At 40.3% G+C, this 27,904-nt stretch overlaps 1 protein-coding gene across 7 annotated transcripts in view; it reads left to right on the top strand.

Moving 5' to 3' along the window:
- Nucleotides 1-1,002: 1,002 nt before the first annotated feature.
- The window catches only part of atp8a1 (ATPase phospholipid transporting 8A1), a 97,865-nt gene continuing 70,963 nt past the window's right edge, over nt 1,003-27,904 (top strand). For all 7 annotated transcript variants that reach the window (XM_069531041.1, XM_020082869.2, XM_020082894.2 and 4 more), the window contains exons 1-5: nt 1,003-1,356; nt 14,874-14,988; nt 21,332-21,431; nt 23,182-23,280; nt 27,831-27,876. In XM_069531041.1, coding sequence (XP_069387142.1) covers nt 1,308-1,356; nt 14,874-14,988; nt 21,332-21,431; nt 23,182-23,280; nt 27,831-27,876 — 409 coding nt within the window. In that variant the 5' untranslated portion in view covers nt 1,003-1,307. The remainder of the gene's footprint in view (nt 1,357-14,873; nt 14,989-21,331; nt 21,432-23,181; nt 23,281-27,830; nt 27,877-27,904) is intronic.

Raw genomic sequence — 27,904 nt, 5'->3', positions numbered from 1 at the left:
TTACTGCATGCATATTGCTTTTTTATGTGTCCTGGCAAGAACGTTATTTGGTAAGTGAGAGTCTCTGTTTTAGAGCAGCAGAGTGAAAGCAGAGTGACACACTGATGGGGGCTGTAAAGCGAGCTGGAGTAAGTCACCCTGGATTAGACCTTCTGCTGAGCTTGTCTCTGGACTATAATCACATAATAACACAGTGATACTAGTCTCTATTACAACTGCTCGATAACATTGTTTTGGGGAGAAGATGCTGAGGTCGACCACTGCAAAAACATTATATCTTTTACATATTTGTGAGTTAAGTTCTTCCCTCAGCTGAAAATGTGTAGAAACATTCTCTTAAAAGCTTGCATTCGAAATCTTACCTCACTACAAGTAAAAAGTATTTGGATTTAAATAAAGTTAACATACCAAAAGTTAAAGTACTCACAACGCAGAAAGGTCCATTTCAGAGTAATCTATGATATTGCATTATAATTGTTGATGTATCAATGTGTGTATATACCATACATAATACTTTATTTGTTCAGTGTGTGTTGTATTATATGTATCTGAATCTGCAGACTACATAATAAATAAAGCTGTAACCTTCAATGAAAAACACTCACAGAGTATTAACTGTGGTGGAGGATATGATTCTCTAACACTGCAGTGAGTACTAATACATGAATCTTTGTATTTTATATACAAAGAAGGCTGAGATGTGGTAACTCCCACCCACTGTAGTATTGTTGTCTTCAACATGTGAACATCTACTGCAGAGGGGGGGCGATCCACACCGACAACTACATTCTTGTCCAGTTGTATGATAGGATCTAAATATTAACAATGATTTGCCATACAGACTCAAATAACTACTGTGTTATTCAAAAATAACACAAAAGAAATGTATTTATTCCTAGTAATGGTTAAATGGCTGTCCTCATGTTTACTCACCCCCCCTCGCTGCGGCTAAAAGTGGTACGGTCCGCCCCCCTCACTTGACTGGATGGTAAATCCGGCTCCGCTCCTCCAGACTGGCGGTGTGTGTCGACTCCTTAATCCGCCGTGTGAACCGGGATGCTGGGGGGAGATCCGTGAGGCGGTGGGCTCCTGGGCACGGTCCTCTCACCACCGGGAAATGAATGGTGACTACCTCTCGTAAACACCTTCCACTCTTCTCGGCTGTGAACGCGCATGAGAGCGACTCCTCTGCTGAATTTAAACCGTTTTCTGTGAGTCTTGAACGGCGGCAGCAGCAGCGGCGGCAGCGGCGTGAGCAGAACTAACGGCCGCTTGACAGGTGCCGTCGCCCGGCTCTGCGCGGAGAGATGCCGCCCGTCCAGAGAACCGTGTCGGATCTTCGCACCCGGTCTGAAGGTATGAAGATACATTTTGGCTTCGGTGTGTGTGTGTTAGAGAAATGTTCCGAACACCCCCGGTCACCATTTCACGGGTGTTTCCTCGGCAGTGCTAGAGGGCCGACCGGCAGGTCAGTGGAAGTACAGTTAAGTTGCTACTAGCTAAACGCTGTGATTATCAGCGGCTGGAGTTCAAGGAATCCCCCGAGGGCGGAGGCTTGAGAGTTGATCCAACGGTTTGATAACTAGTTTAAAAACAACAACACGAACCAAACACAAAGTGACAGTGAAATCTGCTGCTGCTGCTGTGTCATATCTGCAGATTAGATCTGAGGGTTTCCCAGACAAAGGCTCCTACCGTAGCTTCTTCAGCCGTGGTAAGGTACGGTGCCCCCCACCCAGCACACCAGGCTCCCGCCTACACAGAGGGACACCCCACCCTCCAACTCTGCTGTGTACTCATCACACCCGTCTCAATGGAATAATGCAAGCTCATGCTTTTAATGGAAGTAGCCACAAGTCTGACAGCTCAGACATTTGTGGTGGAGGAGCTCCACATATTTATTTAGAAATGGGTGTAGAAAAAAACACTGTTACAAGTTAAAGTGTCCCACTGTGGGGACATTTGCCATGTTGGAGCAGGATTATTCTGTTTTTTTAAGTTTGTGATGTTACAAACACAGAATATGTGCAATGTAGATGCAATATATTCGGTGTCCAACAGTGTTGGACATTTAAAAAAGTCATGCTTTCAAAATGTACCTTAAGCAAAAGCTTTCAATGATGTCAAAATTACAGAGCAATATATTGCATTGCAATTATTGACGCATTTATGTGTGTATCACTTAATGTGGCTAAACTTTCCCAAAAAATGCAGACAGGTAACAAGTGCAATATTAGCCTCTGAATTGTTGTCTCACAGAAAAGTACAGCTTCAAAATAATCAAGGTAAAATACACGTATTACAATGTGAAATGCATGAGTTAATGTTAATTCCATCTCTGACGATAACAAGTCTTCACCAAATGCCATCTCCAGCAGCGTGGGTCTAATAATACATCCATTGTGATTCGGCTGGGACCCTTGCTTCTTCACTGCACCAGTAACTTTCCACTGCATCTCCTGTGATGCCAGAGAAGGAGGATGCGGATACAAACAAATTGCTGAAGTGATTTGAATACTCAAAAGGGGATCTGTTTATTTTACTGCTGCTCGGTAGGATTTCAAGGTGTGTTTGTTTAACCAGGAGAGTACATGCGGCTGCTGGGCATATACAGACACATTACTGGCTGCAGGTGCACAGTCTGCGCTGGGTTATTTTATGACGTCTTTAAATTTGTCCTCACTGTTTTGTGGCTGTCCCTGACCCCTGACATCTCTGGAGAAGGAGAAAGAATTTATCTGCAGGGATCAATGACATCACAATATTTATGATGCCTGCTGCAGCTTCTGTTTCTCTGCACAGTAAATTCAGTGGTGCTTTCTCAGTTTGATTTTAGGTAGTTTGAGTTTGATTAATCACTATAGGCCCAGGCTTATATCTCAATCTGACTTATTGCTGTGGACTATATTTTTGTGGTCACTAAGGCAAGCAAGCTGTCCTTTTAAAGTGAATTAGAAAGAACTGTAATTTATAGTTGATATACTTAAAGTCAAGCTGTTCTGTATCTTAAAATATAGGGGTTAAGGGTATATTAAACCTCCAAACCTAAAATGTGATTTTTATCAAAATTACAACACACATGCACCGTGTTCATTTAGATCTACCCCAAGTTATGCAGTAACTTCTCCGCATGAGCCAACTGTTGAGTGTGTGTTCATACAGGAAGTCCTCCAGAGTTGTGTCCTTCATCCAAGTAGCTGGGACTGCAGAGAGAAATACATTTTTAAAGAGACATGCGACTCGATTTAAAAATTCAGTATTTGGGATCATGCTGAACTTTCTGCAGGCTGCTGTGGACGATTTAAAAATACTAAAATCAATCTCTAATAATCTCAAGATGTGGTGCTCAACTGTTGCAACTACTTGCATATCAGTTTCCATTATTAATGACCATAGTTAACTATATCAGGCCTTGAAAATATTGCAGGGAGTAGATGTCCTTATTTGATATAAAAAATACATTATTTGTCAGAATTGCAATGCAAATGCAAAACCACTGTTGGACCAATAGTTGGGCCAAATACTGGCCCAACTATTAGTTGGTCAATTAATCTTAATATTCATACACAATCAATATGAATATATGTTTGAGTCACATTTAGTTTAATGAACCCCAACCTGTCCCATATAGGAGTATTGGTCATACCATACCTTATTATTACACAAGCTCGTCATCTGTATTCCGAGCATGTTGCCTTGATGTCATCATTCCTATTTCTTCTTAATCAATGAAAATCCAGCTGTGCACTTTTTCTGACAGAACCAGTTATGTGGCAATGAGATTGTCTCTCTGATTCATAGCTGCAGGCCAAATGGTTGTGTGTGCGTATGTGTGTGATCAATAAGAAAATGTGCTGAAATTCAGCTTTACCCAAACTTAAATGATGAAATTACAGTAGATGCAAGTGCAGCAGTAAAAACTAATATCTGTGCTATTAAATTGAGTTTTTCCTTACATGAATTCTGTGTTTTGAAGTGTGCTGTCAGCACAGTAGGTCTCATAAACTACATTTCACATCATCTCGTCATTGTACTTGGTGGTAGTTAAGTCTTGGGTTTAAAATAGCACGTAAGCCACATTAATAATGAGTGATCTTTTCATGGCGGTTTTACACTGAGGAACCGTAGATATTACTGGGAGAAATCTAAATAATTGGAAACCAAGATAGATTCCATAGAAAACTGTTGATCAATGTGGCTGCTGCAGTCACAAGAGCAAATACATGAATTATGCAGTAGCTAATGCTGTCAATCCCAACCCCCAACCACACCACCTTTTTAGGTTACAAAGAGCAAACAATACCACTGCTTTTCCACTCTGCTCCATAGCTATCATCCCCCTGCGTCACCAGCTTTTTCTTGTAAGCATCTCTCTGAATATAGGTTTCCATCACGTCCTGTAATGTGCCTGGTTGCTGCTCCAAATTTCCAGCCTTATACAGCTTCATATCCATATTTTAATTAATCTGTTCTGCCACATGTCTTTTTGGCTGTTTTGATGAGAACCCAAGGAACCTTCCCACCCTTCAGTTTTATTTTTTAATCACCACAGTGCATCAGGCAGGCGTCCATCTAGAAAGGGCAGCCCTCTGCCAGGCTTACCACCTAATCCATCAGCGGCCTGTCTGTCAGCTCTCCACGCTGCACACTCCTCAGTCTTGTCCCTCCATTTCTTGTCACTCTTCTCGTCTGTTCTGTGGAAACATCTGACATCACTGCCAGCCTGTTCCTACATGTGTTGCCAAAATAATCTTATCTGGGACACTTGGGGAAGGCGACAGGTGACGTCAGCATGTTTAATGTGTGATCCTACTGTGACAGACAGGCACCGTTTTAGACATTGATCTTTCTGATACAAATTTCCATGATAGACAGGAAGGTGCCTAACACCTGCTTCCACCGCTAGTTGAGAAAGGACAGGAGCCATTCAGGTTAAACTTAGACAGATGGCTACAAGCATCCCGTTTGCAGTCTTAGCTTGCGTGCTTATCCGCAGACAGACCAAATCCCTACTCACAATTGACACTAAAGGTGGAAATAGGCAGGTAAGCCTGTCCTGTGCGGATGAATCTATCCACAGACCCAATGCTTGTCTTTTCCTGTCAGCTAATTTACATGACAGAAGTTGCGCTTGAGATTCCGATTGCCCACATGGTAGTTTTGTAAGACACAAAGTAATCTGCTTCTACTTAAAGCATTATATCTCTGCCATTCATTCATGTTATTGTCAAGATGTTTTTTTTCATGTATAAGTGAAGCAGGATGCTCCCCCACCTAGCATTTCAGTAACACCAGCTAAGCCCCAGTTTGTGTAAATAGTGGTAACAGCATGGGTAGGGAGACCGGAGGGGGATAGACTGCTCCCTTCTGAAGGGATCGAGGGCTGTCCATGTGCCTAGATCATTGGCTGATAATAATGTCGCACAAAAGCCCAACACGCCACTATATCCCCTGTCTGGGGCCACTGGTGTGTAATATCAAGTCCCCTTAGGCCTCTCTTCTCTGTGTGTCAGCATGGGACATCTCCTCTGCTCCAGTTTCCACTTAATGTTCTGCCTCCATCACTAACCTGCAGCCAGTATAATATGTGTTTCTTCAGACACTCAATTTCTCCCACCTCAATGATTCTGCTCTGACTGCAAGGCAAAGTGGATGTGGCAGGTCACTTTGAGGAGGGGGTAGATGTGAAAATGCTCATGTGCATGTGTTCATACAAAAGTTGGATTCAAAGACACACCAGCTCCTCAGAAAAAGACACTTTTCCAAACAAAAGCTACTGAACAGATTTCCATGACACTTTGTAGGAGGATGGGACATGGGCCAAGAAAGAACTCATGGATCTTGATGAAAAAAAATCTTTTTTAGGAGACTGATATCTTTGAGTGTGTGCAATTTGGTACAGCTTGTCTGATTTAATTCAAGGGGACTATTGGGCCTTGGCGGTGGTATGCGCTCCACAGAGTGCCATTCTAGTTTCTTTTATGTTAATGTCTATGGTATTTGAAGTGGTTTACAAAAATGATGTAAGATTATGAAAACAAACTCCTTGTGTAAGCCTGACGGAAAATTCTGTAATGTCATGAATCATGATGAGTCCTTGTATCATCCTTTCTCTGGAATTGATCCTCTGATATGCAGGTCAAGTGGAGTTCCTTACTAGTTTCTCCTCAGATTGAACTTTCTAGTCCCTAAACAACAAATAATGAAATGAAAGCACTGATAAAGAAGCCTCAAACTTTATCTGCCATCCTGCATTTGCCAGGAGATAGGCAATGTTATTGTGTCACAGTGGGATGACAAGGTCAGATGGAGAGTTGTTGGCAGGCGCTCAACAGAAAAGCATCAGTGGTTGGGAAGATGAAACTCTCATTGCCCTTGACCCCAACATCTAGAGCATTTGAAGTCACCTTTCTTGTCTCAACTTGGATGTCCAACTAGGCCACAGTGCTGCGTCCTTGGATTTATAGTTATTTCTAAAGACTCCAGACACCAGAATTTACTGTGTTATAATAAAGTTTATATGCAGCTCTATCAAGACAAGCCCCACATTTGATTCTAAGGCAGACAGCTATACAGCATTTACCTGAAATCATTAAGAATTAGTCAGGACAGGTACAAAGCCTACATTCCTGTGCTATTTCTTTACATCCTGCTGAAACCCTGTCTTGTTATGTTACATACAGGGTCTTATTTTTTAGATGGTTGTGCTAATAAAACAATGCTTTAATCAGTGCCTGCACGCCTTCCACACAAGCAATACTGCAATTGATCATGCTTTTAATAGTTGGTCTGAGCACATTAATGTTTACAAAGGAGTCCTCAATCAATAATGGACAATAATAGCACCCACATTAATTTTTTCATCTACAGAGCTCAGAGAATGTATGTGTTGTGTGCATGTGATACTTTTTGGTTCTGGGTGATGGAGGTGCCAGTTCTGCCTTTTTACACCAACACATCAAACATGTCAGATCAGGTCAGTGAGCATCACTGAAACACTGGGATGGATTAATTGTCATTGCTCAGCCATTTGGATATATCCTCTATTTTTAGAAAACATATGATACCAATGTCTGTGGTTGTCCCTACTAAGTGCAGCCTACTGCAATGAACTTAATAGTTTTTATTTTATTACTAGTAGTATTGTAATACTGAGTCTCAGATGTTGATTTTCTTAACAAATGCTGTTGCACATTGCTCACTCATGCAAAAGAAGGAGTATGATAAAATTAGTAAAGCTGACAAAATTTAGAATGGTTTGACAACCAGCAGGATAGATCTGCCTTCCTCACTGCAATTAACAGCCAATTGTATCATTTCCTTCAGAGCAGAGTCTCAGTAAACCTGTCAAACAGGAAATGGCATCTGTGGTCTAATCCAATACATCTGACCTTATAACAGTTAAACAGACATTTACAAACCACTGTGGCCTATTGTGTTCACAGTAGAAACTAGATGATAATTCTCTGAATGCTAAACATTTTAGTCTAGATAAGATTTCAGGAAAAAGTTTAGTTTACAGTGGTTTTATTTGTAAGGAAGTAGCTGGGCTCAAGTGACAACTGATTTGAGGTCAGACACAACACTGACATATCACTGAATGACTAGTGTTCATGGGGTCTTCATGGGCCTTGCTTTTACCATTCATAAAATCGCACACAGTGGAAAGGTTTCGGCCCCTTGCATAATCTGCGCTAAGCAAGAATAGGCCTGCCCTATGACGTCACAGCAAGCCCCAGCTGCTTGTGATGTCCCTGCACTGTCCGTCCCACTGTAGCCTGCCTTAGCCTATGGGGAGCCAGACAGACCCAGTCTGGCAGGGTGGGGGGATTAATTCTGCAGCTGTCCTGTTGTTGTGAGTGCTGGTTACAGAACTGTGATCTGATAAGCGACTTATCGATGCTACTGTTGCTTAGATTGAGGCTGTATCTATATCCCCCTCCAGCTTGTCCCCCCCATTCACAAATGGTGGAAGATAGGGGGAGCTTTCATCTCTGTGACTTTGATTCCCACGAGAAGACTGTGGCTGTTCTGTCTGCTTAAATATTTATCTGGCATAAATTAATCATGTACAGATCTTTCTTTGGTGGCGATGAATTGATAGGCACATTAGGCTCAGTTGGGTTTGAGATTGAGAGATCCCAATGTCCAGGGATTTGGATCTAATTTTACCCGAATATCTATGGTGGATAGCCTCGAGTAAAGGTGAACAATGAAGACTTACGACACTGGACTCGTATTACACCTTATCCTTCTGTCTTTCTTGTTTTTAAATACTTATTAAATGGTAGTCTATGTGTGTGAAACTTTTCTACTGCAGTCAAGTCACAAATGTCGGAGCATATTATTTGATGTGGTTTTTCTTCACAAGCCTCTTGACTATGGTTTTGCTGCCGTTCATTTGTTTGTGTTAGATCAATGTCAATAGCCCCAAGCTGTCTGCCCCCACCCACTCCGCTGTTATTGAATGAATGTGTGGCAGCAGAGCTCTGGCCACATCACATACCTCCTCATCAACACTTTATTGACCAGTCTTTCCTCACAGGCTCATTATTGCTTGTTCTGTATTTCAACAGTTGTATTGGACTCTGCTAGGAGTTTCCTAATTCTGGAAAAACAAAAACCCTCTCTATATTTTGATTTGCCAGAAGATGGATTTTTATATTCTCTATAATCTGAATGATCAGCCTTTTTTGAAGAATCATAAGTCATAGATGCAATTGAATCCTCCTGTGTAATCATAGACTGTAGGTGCTGACTGAAATAAGTTGAAAAAAATGCTCCCAGGATGCAACATGGTATCTGTTATGATTTGATATAACCCTATTTGAGGTCACATTAGTAGCCAGAATAAGATGCTGTTGCTAAAAATACCCCGACCACAATGACTATTTCCAGTTGATCCTCTTATTTTAAAACAAGGATTAGTGCTGTTTTTGTGATGATAGGGAGCCAGTGTACAAACCAATTTTGGGGATGCAATTTTTAGTGCTCAGCTGTGTATGTTGTTGTGTCTGTTATTTTTCATGTTTAATTTTTAACCCTTTGGATCATGCGCTGGGTATAGTATGCTTGAACATCAGATCATAATCTTTCCTTTTATTGCTGCCATTAGATGAGTTTAATCTTGCTTGTGTTGGCAGCAATAATTTTACAACCCCAACACCCCCTGCCGACCTGAGCTTATACATTACTCTTGAGGACCGGTTTGGTTTTGATCAATTTTATCTATGATCTTTGTATCGAGAAGCAGTAATTAAAACGGGGTCAAAATACCCATTGATTGTGATTTTTCTTAAATTCAAATGCCTAAGTGACTATGCTGGCCATATGTTGACATACAAAAGTTAGCATTGATATTTTGAAAAAAAAAAAGAAGGTATGTCAGATTGAAATAGCACCTTCACAGATGTGTTTTAGAAGGGATTTTCCAAGGGTAAATGGTTTCAGTTTGGCTCTAAAAGACAGACCAGGGAAGACCGGCATGCCTTGGCCAATGTCAAGCCACGCTGGGCCGAGTTTTTACCCATTGGGCATTCTCTCCAAAATTTGTGTCCCCTTGTGACTATTGTTCCACCTGTCCCTGTCTCTCTGTTGGCTGACACGAGCAATAATCCTGACATCTGGCCTGCATCCAAACCCATTACGACACTTGGTGGCATTGATCCTTTCCCCAGAGGCTTCCCCTCCAGAGCTGTGTGCTTCTGTTCTCTACTGCCACTGAGCTTTATTTGGTTTCTTATTACTCTTTCCTGTTGTCTTTTTCCATGCATCTTATATTGTTTTATACAGGCAGTATGGGTAATATGGTGTGTCCATTAATAGAATAAATGTGTAATTATGTAGCCTAATAGAACACATATTAAGTATAATGTCCTCAGTATCCAAAGAGTTTCCCATTCTTGTTCCTTTATTGACGTCAGGGTAGTTGAGCCGTGACACACCTGCAGTTAATGAAATTAGTGCAGAGAAAATTCACAGTATCCACCAGGGAACATTAAGAGTTGTTCCCGCTGAGACGTTTGTGGAAGTGGCTGAGTACATCATCCAAACACACAATGCGTTAGAAAGGAAAGTAACTGGATATGGGGGAGGGAGATCCCTGAAATGCTTCTGTAGTAAAAGCTGCGAAAGGCTATTTTGATGATGGAACCTCCTCCACCTCTCAGCCCCTGCCTCTTGGAGTGTAGTGTTGGCCCATCAGGTCTGGCCTTGTGTGCTAATTTTAAATTTGTCTACAGTTACAGGAGATTTTTTATGAATGTTTCCATTGTTGTTTTTGTTTTTAACCTTGACCATAACTGTGCTGATATGAGTTTAAACTATGAAATTATATGAAATATGACATTTCTTTCATCGGAGTCATCTAAAATTGTGGGATTGATGGAGTGTTAGACCAACTCCTCAAACACATCTCACTGAATTCTGGCTATAGCTCTGCTTTTGCTTTTCTGATCCAATTAAAGAGTTCAATGTGTAGCCTTTAATAGGATCAGGTGTGCGAGAATAGTAGCTGTAAAAAGCTATAGATCAGGAAGCTGTTACAGAGTTGAGAGGCATAACTTGTGACTACCCTGTCATGAGAAAGTATTCCTGCTACTAAATGTCTGTGGTCAGAGTAGTCTGTATACAATCTGACTGAAAACCAAAGAGAGCAATTTGGCATATATAGGTACAAGTGTACAAGTGCACAGCAAAATGTCCCAAATGTAATTGTTCAGTGGATGTGGAATAGTTCACTATATATTTGAACTTCGCATACATACAAAGCAGGGTGAGCCACAGGAATTGGTTAAACAGAAGCAGGTACTAGCTGCAACTGGTGCATTGCAGCACCTGGCCTACCCCAGAGTCTCCTGCTGCGAGGGCTCATTCAGAACGCAGAGGAGCAACATCAATCACAGCTGCTCAGCCTGTTCCTCTGGCCTGTTATTTCACAAATGCCTTATGCCGCAGTCACCAGATATGCCAGTCCCCTGTTTTTGTTTGTCATTGTAGACACTAATCTCTTCATTTACCAAAGACTTTTTATGACTAACTTTGTTTGCTGGCTTTGTCTCTTGGTGTGCAAACTGAGATCTCTCTTGGGCATATAATCGATTATTACTGACATTTAATTGAACAGTCCAGAGGTTTGACTGTCACTTAACAATAGAAATGGTCCGTCATTGCCGACGTTGGTATTTTTTCTTACTGCAAAGCAAACTTATCTTCAAATGCTTCATATCTTATCTCATAATCTGTACAACCTAAGCTAAAAGGGTATTTATGTCTATGAAACATAGTAATACTAGCAATAAAACCATGTCATAAATGTAGATATTTAATATATATAAAAATATATATATTATATAATTTATACATTTTATATCTGGCAGGTTTTTCCATCATATTTTGCTAATATCGATTCAAAAAAATACTTACTTAAACTATGTACATGTTTTAGTTTTTGAGATATGCCATTATTTCTGCTCCTCTCTGGCTCCTCTGTGCCGCCACCGTCTTCACAAGCATACACCATGGCAGAGGACTGAGGCGGAGGCTTTCTGTTGCCAAAAGATTACATTTTCTAACTTTCATGTTTCTTTTAAATTTTAGATTAATTTGAGCAAGATCATGGACAATCTCTTGCAGCCATTTTGGGTTAACTGTTGTCACATTGCACTTTACGAGACAGAATGATGTCATCACAAGTGTATAAGATGATAGATATCCGGTACAAAAATAATAGATGTTTTAGGTATTTAGTTTTTTTTTTAAATTGTAGACAGATTTAAACAGGATCATGCATACAAACTGCCTATGGGATGTCCAGTTTCAGAGTGTTAAACACTGGCCATACAGTATAATGCAAATTTAAAAACAACAAACCTGTCATTAGCCGCATGATGTGTCTTTACTTAAGCACCAGTCACCACTCTTTAATCTCCGGAAGTTGCCTGGATCTATTCAGCCTTTTACCAACACGCTAATCCAATGAACCGCCTACAGTATATTGATGTGATGTCTTGCATAACAAGGCTAGGATAGCCAACTCATGTTTTCCCCTGTGACCAAATGACCACAGGGGGTGGTTTAATTTTAGCCCTAGAGCACTTGCTAAAGAGAAGAGCTGTCAAGAAATGATATTTGGAAGAAGCAATGATTGGCAGTCACTCTTTCGTAATTCTGTAAAAGGTCAAGTGGATCATTACATTAACCAGCACTTTAATTTAAGCTTTCAGGTTTGTGCAAAATTAGTTAGAAAGTGTGAAGAGTAAGATGAGAATAAGAAGCAAAGTAAAAAGAGCAGAGAAAGTGGGAAGTGTGACTTTGAAGACTGAGGCTGCCTTCTTTGTTTCCTCTTGACTTGACATGACAAGGAGGAAATACTGTAGGCAGGGGGATGGGGCGCACAAGTGCAACTGGGGCATCCGGTTGGGACTCTGGTTACAGTATCCCATGACACCGCGTTTTGTTTTTGTTGATGTTTCAAGCCACCAGTGTCCCTTGCTCCCCCTCTCTCCGTGCCTCAGAATGGCCCTTCTTTCCATTTTTAAACTTTAGGGTTTATCTGCAGTCTTGGAAGCAATGCCTGCCCTTGCCTCATAACCCCTAACACCACCACTACTACTGCAGGATTGGGAAGGCCATCCAGCACCTACCCTGTCACATGCATGCAATTTGAGAGTCTAAGAATACTGTTGAGTTATGAGTTTTACAGGAGGGCTCTCTTGGTAGTGCAAAGGACACTAATCTTGACATATCAATTAAAATATGAGGATAGGGGAATGTGAAACTCAGGAACTGTCATTTTTATCTTCAAATTAGATGATCTATATAGGTATGTCAGATATTTCAACTTCAAATGTTGCTTTAGTCTTATATTATATTATATTATAGTATTGATAGAACATTTAGCCTGTCCAACTCCACATCAGTTAAGGAGATGTCCGTCTCAAACATGAATGTAAATATATAGGTATAAAGCTTTTTTTCATTATTTCTTATCAGAATATCTAATGATCTTTTCTGTTGAAAAAACAAGTTTGAAGTTATCTTAACTCTTAGACTGCTAACTCTAACATTTACTCAGAGTTGGCACTAAATTATTTGACACCTTGACACGTCAAAGAAGTCGTGCATGTAGCTGTATTTTATGAAAATGGGCAACCAAATAGTTAAGTGTAAACTTTGTCAACAGCAGTTTTCATATCACAGCTCAATAAGCAACCTTGACAGATCATCTAATAACAGGGAGCTAACACGTTTATGTTAGGATGTTCCATATGTTTGTTCTAATACTGACTTAATCTGCTGCGAATACAGTCTAGAAAATATTATTCTCTTTGACCAATTGATTGGCTGAAGAGTAGGTTTGATTTTAGTCAACCAAGATTTTCTTCGATTACAGCCCTACTACTGTTAAGTTATCATTTTTACAGCCTTGACTAACCTCAGGACAGCTTACTGGGTCATTAGGAAGATACTGTTTTACATCCACTGGATCATGCCTGAGCAGTCCTTGTGCATCTTTGCAAATCATTCTGTCCAAAAGATTGATTCTTTGGTGTGTTTTGTATTCTGCACTGCAGTAAGCAGCTTCAAGCTACAGTAGAGGCTTGAGATATTCTTGACATATCCCAAGACATTCTTTTTACATGACACAGCACCTCTCCTTCATGGAAAACATGTCTGTGTTTTTAATCCTACAACATCTGAGGGAATGTCCAGGTCTGTCACTCCGGTTAACAAAGAAGGAGGCAGAAACCCGTTGGTAAACAAAAACGATGTTGTGTGGTTGTTGGTAAAGATGGAAAAAATACATGTGTCCCATGTACAAATCTGATTGGATGTGTTTAGCCAACACAGCTCCATCCTACTTCATTGAACTTGGTGGGAGCAGAGCAGTGCCTTGATTTTCCATGGTTGGAAAAGCTGAACTGTGCTGATCTGTGGCATCTTGACTATAATGCATTTTTATCATCAAGAAGTTAGGATAAAATAGATGAATAAACGGAGGAATGACTAAGCTCTGTTTGTCATCAAAACAATTTGGGTCTGAGGATTTGTTTTTAGGATATTTATGTCATATTTATGTCAGTGATGTTTTTTTTACATACAGAAAAATACAAAAATTACAGCTGTCACCACATGAGCCACACTGCTAAGTTTTATCTAGTGTTGCCAGCAGGATGTTACTCCTGACAGGAAATTCCCAGCTTTAATAACAACACATTTCCAGCAACAAGTCGTCCTGGAAAATCCTCAAGGGGACAATCACTGAAATGTGAAATTCAAATGTTTCAAGTAATGGGACTATGGACATTTCCTGAATTTTCTACCAGGGTTTGTTTTGTTATCGTTACACAGCTGTATTCACACATATTAAACCCAACTTTAATGTTCACAATTTAAAAAACGTCCTAGTGTCATTCTTCCTGTTCAGATAAATCTTTGTTTGAGTCTATATGTAACATACAGCAGGTGATTCCTTGCATTAATATATGACAGGGTTTAATTTGGCCTTTTACTGTGGAGGTAATAGAAAGAGATATATTGTCAGTGTCATATCATTTGGCAAGCCCACTGTCGTATTTTACGTTTGTCGTATTGATGTTATCCATCACAACACTAAGAAAGATCAGAAAACCTTAAGATTTTTAATAAAGAATATTATTTATAATATGTTGTATATCTAAAGCCTTTGAATGTCTACTCTATTCTTCATAGTTTTCCCTCTGTGTAGAAAAAACTGACTTGCCTTTTACAGACTCATTATATTTTGACACGCACTGACTCAAACACGTCACAAAACTTTTTCATCTCGCTTATGGTGTGCTCAAAGCAGATTCCTTTTTTCCTTATAGAGAATCTTTTCTCCCATTCTGCAGGATATGAAAAGACCGAGGACACATCAGAAAAGACGTCCTTAGCTGACCAAGAAGATGCCCGAATGATACACCTCAACCAGCCGCAGTTCACCAAGTTTTGCAGCAATCGAGTCAGGTAAGGAAATGTTGTGTTTATGAAAAATAGGGAAATATTAATGTATTGTGTGAACTGAACAAATTAAAAGAAAATTGTTGGTTTAAGAGATTCAGTATGTGGTCATAACCATGATATTAAGTATTCTAGACTTTTCTGCATATCATTATACATTGGACGACAGTGTGCTTAGCAGCTTAACCAACAGGGAAATGGTGATGCAAATCTAGTGTTGGCAAAGCCCTGCATAAGGAAGTTATATCCTCTTTTAGTGTCTGCTTCAGTGGCTTTTTTCGCTGTTCAATATTTTTGTGAACTTTAAAATATTATGTTTTTTTAAAAGATATGTTGGGCACCATGGCCTTTACTAATAGCACAGGTTCTAAGTGTAAAAGGGAAAATGGGGAATACATGCAGCGCAGGCCTGGGTTCGAACCAAATCAGTGGCTACTGCAAAAATATAACATTTAATCAGCTTTGTTTTTAGTTATCTTCAGTTTTCTTCTCTATTTGATTTTCAGGCAATTAAATGTTACATATCCACATGGTTTGCATTTGATTTGCAGCCCTTGTAGCAGCCCTTTATATCACCCAAACATTGGTAATGCCCTGACGAAAGTTGTAGGTCTGAGTGGTGGTCTGAGTGGTGGTCTGAGTGGTGGTCTGAGTGGTGGTCTGAGTGGTGGTCTGAGTGGTGATCCGTGTGGTGATCCGTGTGGTGATCCGTGTGGTGATCCGTGTGGTGATCCGTGTGGTGATCCGTGTGGTGATCCGTGTGGTGGTCCGTGTGGTGGTCTGTGTGGTGGTCTGTGTGGTGGGTCTGTGTGGTGGGTCTGTGTGGTGGGTCTGTGTGGTGGGTCTGTGTGGTGGGTCTGTGTGGTGGCTGGCACCCACTTCAAACTAAAATGCACAGCTATTTGCCATCTTCCATGCCACTTACTTACCCGTTAAGCTGGACATAGTGTTCTTTGTTGCCTTGTTTGTGTGCTGGGAAACAAAATTCCATCTTCTCTCAGTCACTGCAGTCACAGTGGTGACAAGGAATAGAATCACACAATAGACTGTTGCATCAAGTACACATACCTCTAGATTTTGAGTCTGGATCAACAAACACACATTTGTCCTCACTGAGTTGAGAATGAAACCAGAAACTGTCTCGCCATTATAAAAATAACTGAACATGTCCTCTATGAAAAAAGGGTTACAGTATGAAAACAGCATGCACCTTAGAGTTTTAATGTACAGCGGATGAGTGCAAGTTTGATTTATGTCAGTCACACAGGGTTATTTATTTAAGGCCAACATGCTTTTTCTTCATCTAAACTAAAATTTCTTCTTATGTGCTTTAAAAAATTCACATTCAAATTGTATTGTCTGCTGCTGATTGTTGCTATTTTTGATGTGGCCATGTCGACCCAGAAGCCATCAGTAGTTTTCATGGTACCTGCAGCATAACTTGCTGCTTTACCTTCAACCTCACATTAACCTTACAGGCACAGTAACAGTATGCTTTGACTATGAAGCAGCTCCTGAAATGTCAGCCTGAGGAGAATTTCCTGGTAGCAAATTGAAGTCAATTTTAAGTGTGTTTATTTATTTATTTATTTGTTATAGTTTGAAGTATGGCCTTCTCTGGTGTGACAACAAAGAGGAATTTTATAGCAGTCTGAACTATGATATATTTTACCATTTAAAAATAATCTTAAATTCAACATATTCAACATACGACTTTTGAAGACATGCCCTGCAGTCACAGTGTGTAACAGTGTGCACTGCAGTGTTTCTGATGCGGGTAGCCACTACTGTTCTGCAGCAGAGAAGTCTGCTCCACAGGTACGCCTGTAACAGCCTCCCTAACCATATGATATCTGATAAGTACCTTTCAAGATTGGTATCACCAGCAGTGCATTAGTCCAGATCTTCCAGTCCGGCCTTTATCCTGTTCTTCCTCTCGAAGGCGTGCAGTGCTTTTAGCATTAAAGGTCAAGATTTTAGCATCAGGCCGTTGTGTCAAGGAACATTATTGTTAGTGTTCCTGCTGCATGAGCAGTTTGAGATATATACAGCATGTGCTTACTCAAACACAGCCATAAACTGAACGGTAATAATAAATGAGTGTGCTTGGCCATACCATTTGTTAAGTCAGCTTCGTGTACGTGAAGAACACAGATATTTTCTTTACTCCACATTGTTTCCTGGAATTACTCAACTGTATGACAACTGATGCTTATTCTACATTACTTTGGCTCTACTTTGTAATATCTTGTTAATTAGTTAGTCAGGTAGAAATCCTGTTAGCGCATCTACCCAATACATGAATTTTACTTCTAGTTTGGTGATCCATTATTAACGGACACTGATGACTTTGCTTCTGCAATCATGTGAGCATTATTAGCCTGTACTAGATGGTTAATGGTTTAATTATATTGCATAAGTCATAATGCTGTTAGTATGAAAGAGCACCTCTGCCTTTTTTCAATATAAATGTTTAGTACATTTTTGTGACCTTACAAGAGAAGGTCATTAATTCAATAGTTGATCTGCCCCCAAGGAAAATTAAACATATGCTACTCTCTCATGCAACTAAAGCTCATGTTTGCACAACAAACACAAAAAACTAAGCCGCATGAAAGCAAATATTTTGCACTTATTATGATAATAGAATATTATCACGTAGATATGATGTCCAATGAATGCTGTAGGTGTTTTTTGTAGCAGGAACATCCTACGTTGATCACATTCATCATTCATCTTCACTGCACTTTGATTTGACTAACTAACACTGACATGGTACATATCAGTTTTAATAATGTATCACACTGAAATAATTATGAGTTAAGGTAATTTAATTTAAGTTTGAATGCTTGCAGCACAGCTTTTACAGATACAAAAAACACAGCAGGCACAGTTAACTGGATGCCACCTTGTATGTTGATGTCTTTTCAAGCAGCTTTTGTTTCATGACCCACCAGTTCTTGGATGTGATTATAATGCTGGGTCTTTATAAATGATTTCAGAGATTTGAAGCGTTAGTGCAGTATTTCAGTACAAAGATCGTAGATGACAAAGAGTTCCTCTTTCATTTGTCCTTGTAGTTCAGAATGTGCCCAAACATTTGCCGCAGGCCTTGAAAGTCTCAGACTTTAGGGCTACTATAAAGATCTAATTTGTTCAACAGGATTGGTTGCTGTCTCAAAGTGACCTATGGAGACACCAACAGGAGCAGGGTCTTTGATAAATGGTGAATCTAATCTTACTGAAATACAAAGATCCCTCGCTGGTCTCCTCCTTTCATTTGATCCAATTCTCCCTCTGCAGCAGCATGAGACCTGCAGAACACAACACACATACACACACGTGACACATCTTGAAAGGAAGGACATGGTAGGTCATTCATCTTTCAAACCAGCTTTTTATAAACTGTGATAATCCTCATCTAGCAACAGCTGGTTTACATTTTTTACCTCCACCAAAGAGGTTAGGTTTTCATTGGTGTTTGTTTGTCAGTTAGCATGATAATTTAAAAATCACTGAACCAATTTTAATGAAGATTTGCACAGGGGTGGAGCATGACCTATAAAAGAACCCATACAAATTTGGAGCGCATCTGGATAAAGGGGCAGGATTTCTTTTCTCCCTTTTTACCATGGCAAGATAGGGTGCTAGCCTTCATGTAGGTATCCGTTCTCCGAATGCCCTTCTAGTTTCTTTCGAATCATAGCCCTCTGAATTGAATCGTGAGGTGCCTAGTAATTCCCACCCCCTAGTGATGACAATGTTGATAGGTAGTGTTACAAACATTTTCTCATCACTGATGCCTGGCTCTATAATTAGGCTAACTGTGAGTAACTGGAGGAAGTGCTCCTCTTATATCGTCTTGATCCTCAGGGCACTGCCAGGAAATAAAATGTGAGATCCATTATCTTCCATTAAGGAGATTGTTAAATGAGCTCTTCATCTTGCCCTTCCTCTGTGGAAGAAGTTAGTGTACTAGATAGCACAGGACATGGCATGCTTTACACTTCTACCCCCGAGAGTTTAGAGGGAAGGTGGAGTGAAGAAAATAAGTGTGATGAGCAGAAACAGAGGGATGATCTCAAAGGCATGATGACAGAGGGATGATAAAGCCAGGGCTTTAAGGATAACCTGCAGGAGAGCTTCCACTGTTCCTTTTTATCTCCAGGGATAGACTGAGCCGGTAGCTACACATTAGCACAACCAGGGTTTAATACCCAGGGGGGTCACACTTTATAAATGTCAGTGTACTTATATATGATATAAAAGAATTTCACAATAGACTACAGTACATAGATTATGACTACACATCAGAATGAAAAGAAAAAAGAAAAAGAACACCAGGTTTCATGAAAATGTTCTTTAATAAATCACAGAAATATGGCACATAGAAATTATATATAGTCATGAGTTAACCTTGTAATTCTTCCCGTTTGATTTTTCTTAATTGATCATTTACAAGGAGGAGTCTTTTTCTCCGTGCTGCATCTTTAAACTCAAACACCTTCTGAATGCACATAAAACCTGTACAAATACCCACATCTCTGCATGTCCTTTGTATGTGTATGTTTTTAGAAATTATATCATCTTGGGACAATTATACACTTTTCATCATTGTATTTCTTAAAATCATAGACTTTTTAAAGTTTAAATCATTACATTTTCCATACATACATAAATCACATAATTATTATCAAACAGAACTCTGTGTTTACTGATGTTACCATGGACTTTGATCATATCAAGCCTTGAACAAGTCTCAACATGTCCAGTGTATGATTCTGTAGACAGTGAACAGGCCTAGGGATCTCACCCCTTCTTGACACCTTGTAACTCTCATATTCTGCTTGCGGTTATATTCTTCCTATATTGATTTACAAGGAGTAGTCTTTTTCTCCATGTTGCCTATCTGTAAACTCATGCCGCTAAAACCTGCAAAAATGAATCCATATGGACCCACATTCCTTTGCATGTCCTTTGTGTGTGTTTTTCAAAATGATACCATCAAAAGGTAAAACTCCCGTTGAAATATCCCTTATGGCATCAAAATATCAGTGTAAGTAGTAATTGTTCTATGAAAGGCTGTATACTAATAAATGGAACTAATGGACATATTTGACTTTGAACCTTTAATTCCCCCATTTAGTTTGTGACATGTAAAGTTATGTAGTTTGAAAATGAAGTTGCTCTCATTCCTATCAATATAAGGCAAAATCAGTCCCTGTATCCTGTCAGTTAATTGTGTGTATATTTAATGCTACAGATCCAGTTGTTAAATTGAACAATTTAAATTATTATCTCCTCCTGATTTATAGATGACTCATACAGAAGGGCCTTTTTCTTCCCGTTGACATCACCAGACCAAAGACTAGACCTTGTCAAATGAAACAAAGCCGGTCCATTCTTGACCGTCATCCTGACAGCGCTCTTCACCAGGCTCCTCTGTGAGGCTGGTATTATATTGTACTGCTGTCAGAACAATGCCTTGCTCTTACTCACTTGGCTTTTTCTCTGACGGCTCCACTGTACCAGACAACCACGATGACACTGAATGTAAAACTCTTTTTCTTTAATTAACTTCAATACACTGCTAGCCCACTTGCATGATTTGACATATTGCTCATGGGATGAGCTGTAAATGGAAAAATTCAGGATGTAGTGCACGTCAAGGCAGATTCAGTCCAACAGAAATAAAACAGTGGTATCACTAATTTTAACCTCCATATGCTTTGGCCCTTTAGACGAGTTCAAGGCTACACTCTGATATTCTGCTTGTATATATGTGACAGCTTTTGTGTGCGTGTGAGTAAGCAAAGCACTGCCAGCGGCTTGGCATACATCATGGCATATATCTTCCCCCAAAGTGGCTGTTCTGACTGGCCCTTTAATGCAGCTATAAATCAGACTGCTGGAGGTCTGGAGTGTGGTGCTGTTCAGGGCTCCACCAGCCTCAGTCTACCACCATCACCACCTAACCCACCCAACTCCACTGCAGCACAGATGCCATCGCTGACGTCTGCTGGGAGCTCTTTACATCCCTTCTCCTTCCTTCCAATTATTCTTTATGATCACTGTGTCCACTCCTCTCACCATTCCATCAGTTTTTCACACACACACACACACACACACACACACACACACACACACACACATCTGTGTACAGGACCCTGTACAAATGATGAGTGGAAGGGACAAGGAAATCGTTATGCTGAATATGTGCATTTTATTAAAACGTAAAAATGACTTGTCTGATCTCTGTAACTAACCATTTTGTTTCTCTCTTGTGTCCCCTCTCTCCTTCTTCCACCACCTATCCATCACTGTGTTTGTCGCTTGATCCGCTCTCCAGCACAGCAAAATACAATGTCCTCACCTTCCTTCCCCGGTTCCTCTACTCACAGTTCAGGAGGGCAGCCAACGCTTTCTTTCTCTTCATTGCACTCTTGCAGGTAAGAGACAGTTTAGATTTTTTCCCCTGTGCTGCTGTGATTTAAATACACAGATAATTAGTATATCATATATTAATATTAAAACTGCTGCTCGTTTGTCATAACCTACACACTATTTCCAAATGTCATATCTGTAATTCCATCTGCACACAGTCAAGCTTATACACACATACACACATGAGTACTTTATATATCCTGATAATGAATAATACATGTAATATTATGTGTGCCTCCTAGGAAACTAGATTTGCCCGCAGGCTCAGCACACTACACTACATACTGTATCACATGCTGTGGATGCATGTAATTTGGTCAGTAATTTGCTGTACCAGTACCACTACAGTGCATTGGACTGAGGAAACACATAAAAATAGTCTAAAGCTGGAGTGGTTGTATGTGAGAATGTAAAGGTCGGAATCAATTGTTCTCGGCACGATTCATTACAATAAGGCGCCAAAGTCCATGTCTCGTGTTCACAGCTTAGGAGAAAATTAAATAAACCTGAGGAAGAAGGCTGCGTAGGTTTTGTCTTTACCTGTATTCCTGCTACCCCACGCAAGTGAGAGCTAAGAGGACATGGAAGTGTCACGGTCAGGGTTCTCAGATAACAGACCTATAAAACGTGACTCAGGAGGAAGTCAAATCTTTTACCATAACAAGGACACAAATCCAGGCAGGCAGACGAAGGCCAAATACAAGATCCAAAACACATTTGAAGGCAAAGAACAGAAAGCTGGAAAACTAAAGCTCGTACAAAGACAATCTGGCACAGAGCAAGTGGAAACTGAATGATGTATACATATATCAGGAAGCTAATGAGGGAAAGGGGAACAGGTGAGCAGGTCAGGTGACTCTAAAGGCAGCCAGGTCAGAGTATCAGGGTCGGTAATGACGAGCACAATTAAAACATAAATGCATAAACAGTGGGCTAGATTAATGAAAGGATGAATGAGCCGTCTGAAACTGAAGACCACGACAGCAAAGGGCCTCTATCCAGTGACCTTGACGTTGCTGCTTTGAAAAGCAGCCAGTGTGAATCTTCATTACCTGCCCTGTCAATTCTGCGACCTTGAATAAAACATCCATGCAGATGAGGAAGAGAAAAGATCCATTTCGTTCGAGTTTCCTTTGAGCTGTGGCCCTGGCTCTGAATTAAAGGGGACTCATTATGCTTCTCCGTATCTTCTGTCATGTACAATGTTGGATGCCAATATTAAACTCTGCCAAAGTTTGAAATAATGACGTAAACTTATATGATGTGAGAGACAAAAGATCTGGCGTCAAGTTTCAGTTGACACTAGTTGTTTTTTTTGACTTAAGCTCGTCATGGATTTCTTTATACAGCCATCCCCACTGGGCACAGCTCCTGTAATACCATCTGAGTATTATTATAGGCATTAAATGTACTCCAACAATATTTGCTGTAGTATTTCCTGATAGCTGTCATTTTCCTCTTAAGTTAAGATTTCTGCCTATATCCCATACTCACAACTTTTATTGTTTGTGTGATATATCCACAATTCGCAATCGTAAACCATTTCAGAATCCTAAAGTGAGCCAACAGGTCCATGCGTTTAATTCAGGTATAACGTATTTAGCAGCTTTAGTGGGTTTGGCCCTGCTTGGTTCAGTTATTATCTCTGCCAGCCATGAGAGTACCTGGAAATTTGGCTTCTGGAGTTAATCTTATACTCTGAAGGAAAAGAATGCAAGGATTTTACTTGATATTCCTTTATTGTGTCTCTTTCAGCAAATCCCAGACGTGTCTCCCACTGGTCGGTGGACCACACTGGTGCCGCTGCTCTTCATCCTGGTGGTGGCTGCTGTCAAAGAGATCATTGAGGATCTGGTAAGATAGAATTTAAATAATAGATGATAGGTGATTCAAGTCTTGATTGTCTCCACAAAGAGATGTTTGTTCTTATGAAACAGGGTTTTGACTTTTTTATAAATATACAATGTTATGGCAATGTTTCGTCTTCTTCTTCTTCTTCTTATTATCTAGACTGGTGGCCCATGATATTGTAATTTGTCCAATCGCAGTTGGGAGATTGCAGATTTTTTTTTTTTTACATTCCTCATAACATAAGAGATAACCAACTTAGTGTGTTGCTCCTCTGTTTCTGCATTGTATAGCTGTGTGCACTGCTATCTGCAGAGCTTTTTGCTGCGTGCTTGCTCGTGTCTTGCTATCATCTATAATCTTTCTACTATCCACGTTAACAGTCGAACCTCATAGTTTTAGCTGCAGTTGTGCACGTCCTTGTCCTGACATGCAAAGTAGTTCTCCCTCCCTCATGAGACGTTCTCTTTCAGTCTTTAGTCCTTGTATGTGTCATTCTGAATCTGTTGCATGTGAGAGCAGCATTCGTACATGTGCACGTGCAACCCTGCTGCCGCCACTTAATTTATTCTGTTGGAAACACTGTCTTGATGTAACCTGAGACCACTCATCTGGCCGCACACATCAGTGAGACCCTGATTAAAAAATATGAGGCAGCCAGCAATTATTAAAAGCCTAACAACAAGCTTTTGAAGACTCAATTGTCAACAACTTTTATATCTTAATCTTCTATATTTTCCAATCCATTTTTCTATTGGTATCGTATGCCACCAACCAAGTAGCTACTTGTGATAGCCACTTATTAAAGGAAAGGTATCTGAGTGCATAAAGTTCATGAACTTCATAACATAAAATTGAATTCTTTGTGAACTATTTTGTCACTTTCCTCAGTCAATTTACCGTAACATGCAGACTCTCTGCTTGTAGAAAGTGGGCATTTGTTTAATCTCTTACTGTACAGTATGTCCTGGACTGGTCCCTGTGGAGAGAGGAGACAGTGATGGTTACATGACCCCAGCAGGATGCTCCCCAACATATAGACACCGCATCAGACATAGACATTCAAATGCACACACACAGGCTGATTTTAGAGGTCACAGCTGTGCCGACTGCACCCAGAGAACTCACTGAGTCAATTAAACAAAGGCAGTTAGTACAAAACAAAACAACTAACTGTTTGCCCTCGAGCAAGACTGAGCTGTTACACAGATCATTAAAAAAATAGGCAAATGCAGTTTATTTAGCACGATTTAATATGGTTGAGTGTTTCTATTATATGATCTCTTGTTTAGTGGCTTCAAAATGTGTTTTGTCACTCTTGGTCCACGAGTGATCCGTCCATTTGCACTAAGTCAGTGAATGTTGCATTCTACTGTATTGCAGTGACCCTGCAATGCGATCCTCTGTGCAGGTCCCAGTGGACAGTTACTCTATACAATACGCTTCTATCTCATGCTGAAGGGACCAGCGCAGCACTTTTTTTCCTCCCGGCCTGTTGTGAAAAACATGGGAACAGAGTGGTGATGACTCTGTCTTTATTGCTGAAGGTCACCTGCGCACACGTCTGCTCCCTGTACTGCGCTGTCCCTCACAAGTTGACCTGCCAGGGCAACATCGACCCTGACTTCATGAATCATGCACTAGGGACACACACACGCACGATGTACAGCGTGCACCTTACCTTGTTGCTGGCTCTCTGTGCTGCACCACACTCTCACTGTTTGAGAGATACTTTTAGGGTTTCCACTCGATCTTAAAAAAATATAACGTGAATTCCAGGCCATAGAAAGTCTTAAATGCTTTAAAATAGCAAACTGATACAAACACCCTGGTCAGAATTTATTTCAATACAAGATATCGTGGTGTCTAATTCTCGGACTCTGATATTCCTTCAAATCTGTACCTGTCATAGGTCCTAAATTTAAATCATTCTAATCTTTAAAAGGTTTGTCAGCACCTTGCGTGGTTAAACCTCGTTGCTCATTGCTCACTGTCTCATTACGTTTATATATTGAAGCCACATTAGCAGGTTAATCAAGGCAACATTGCAGATGCTCTAGCTTTTTTATCTCTCACTGCTCGCTTCATTTTTCCCTTCCTCTAGAGCTGAGGTCTACAGAGGCCTGATACTGCAGTATTCATGTATACGCTCTGTGCGCCACTCGCTCTCCACTGCACTGTGATTACACACATCATCTAAATACAGTACGTCTCTTTTGCTGCATGTCCAACGGGACAAATGTAGAAAGAAGGGCAAAGACAGACAGAATTTGAGAAGGATGTAACTAGATATAAGTATATGAGAGCTGTTTCTACACATTTATGAATAGCAGAGGGTCTGTACAACGAGCACAGATAGTATAGATGAATGAAAGTAGCTGACAGCATCAGAGGGATGATGAATGAGGTTTACTAGCAAACTTTATTTCTGGTCATAGTGGAGCTGATAAAAAACTCAAACCATGTGACACAACCAACCAATTCAGCAGACGCTATAGCATGTTGCAGGGATATTTAACCTAAATTTGATTCAACTGGAGCCTGAAGAAGAAGAAGAAGGGTGGATGCAGATGGCAGGGAGAAGAAGAGAGATGGAGCTAAAAGAGTGGCTCAAACTAGTGCAAGAAAAAACTTCAGAGCAGATTCAGTTTTTTTGATGCTTTAAAAGGGTTGTTGGTCAAAAGACATATACGCTATACGTTTTGATGGGACTGAGATATAACAGCTGTAGCATTAGACAGATATATTTGAGTTTGCTACTCTTCAAGTCACTGGTGAAATCTGGTCATGGAGACAGAAAACCTCTCCTCTCTCCTATTGATTGCTTCACCCTGAGCTGCTCTAGTTTCTCAGTGAGCGCCTTGTAGACTTTCCTTTCTCCTGAAATGTATAGCACGGCGCGTCAGATTCAACCAAAGTAGCTTTAAATTCATTATAATTAGACTAAATTTGAGTAAATCTTCAAAGAAAACAGATAATTAGCAGGGATGTGAGTGGACATGTCCTCACCAAAGCAATCACTCAGAAATTATTTAAGTGAGACGGACTCAGCAACACATTATTACTCAGCGTGATGCTTGTTGACAGGCTGTCCCTTGGAATCAGCTGTTGAAGTCACAGCTGACTGCATGACTGTTCAGCAGACAAGAAGGACACAAGGGACTGTAATTCTGCTGATCTGGATGTTGATGTGGTCTTACTGAGGAGACACAATATAGTTTGTTTGTCTGTAAATATGTGGAACTTCACTTTAAGATACTTTACGTACGCTATAAAAGCAATGAAGACAGGCACAAGAACATTTACGCCAACCAGTTCAATATTTTTGGTAATTCATTAATTTCATTAATCATTTTCATTCATTTGGAGCCAGAGTTTATGAAGTAGCGAGCAATGGTGTGGAGCCATGATTGCAAGATCCTGCTGATACACAACCTGTGGCGAGTCAGTCTCAGCTGTAAATCATGAGAAAGCAGGACAGATGTCCTTTTTTTTTATAGCTCGTCTTTTCCATGTTAGCTGAGGTACAAATCGGTTTAGCTGGACATTACCATCACTTGGAATTGGGGTGTCATTGGAAACAGCCATGCTACATCTCTGTGCAGTCGTGTTACTGTATTCTGTTTTGGATAAAGCCCATTGTGCATGATATGAATGTGTGAAAAGAGGGTGTGGCCACAGTGAGAATATTAACAGCTACTGTGCAGTCAGTGCAAAGGTGTGATCTTTCTGCAGCTTGTAATACAGACTTAAACCTCCCTCTCTCACTGTGGTATGTACAGCTATACAATGCCATGGTCATCATACCATTTCCTGCTATAGAATCAGAAGTGGAGTATATATATTCTGCCTAGTTTGTTTTCTAACACCCTGAGGCTGTAAATAAAGATGGATGACATGACAGCTCCAAAAAGTGAAGCCAAATGATCTGGATTGTCCCCTGGCTGCTGGCATGTTGTAAACATATAGCCTCCTCCATGTCAGCAGATGGGACATGGAGGTGATTAAAAAGTCAAAATACATGTCAAATAAATCTTTCCCAAAGATGGTCATACGTACATTACATAAAGTCTTTACCAAAGATGGACGACATGACGGTTCCCCGAAAGAAAGCCAAAGCGTCTCAAGTCACCCTCTGGTGGCTGGTTGTGGTATAAGTCCTCGCTTACCTCTTCAATGTTAGCCAATGGGACCAATCTACGTTATGTCACAGAAATGATTATTTCATTTTCCGATGCGAGGTGGAATATCAGCTGAGACGACCTCGCAGTTGGTCAAGCATGTGTATGTGCGGGATTTCTATTCTATGGCTTCATACAGTGATAACTTCTATGAAGATTATGTCAAGATGGCTGCCTCTGTATCTGAAAAATGTTGCTTCATTTTTGCCCAATGTGAGGAAGTGGAGACATATTTTACACTGTGATTTAATACATCTCTCACTGAGGGGTAGTTGTCCTCCAGGACTATACCTGGGGAAATGATCTAATCTGGTTTTGTTTGTTACTGTACTTTCATCAAGTGGTGTGATTATTGTTCTTCTCTCCCCCACACAGAAACGCCATAATGCTGACAATGTTGTCAACAAAAAGGAATGTCAAGGTACTGTAAACCACAACATGTTTTGAAT

Source organism: Paralichthys olivaceus, chromosome 9 (genome assembly GCF_024713975.1).
Source record: "Paralichthys olivaceus isolate ysfri-2021 chromosome 9, ASM2471397v2, whole genome shotgun sequence".
NCBI lineage: Eukaryota > Metazoa > Chordata > Actinopteri > Pleuronectiformes > Paralichthyidae > Paralichthys > Paralichthys olivaceus.
Note: the sequence above shows the minus strand (reverse complement) of the source record. Positions and strands in the feature narration are given on the sequence as shown.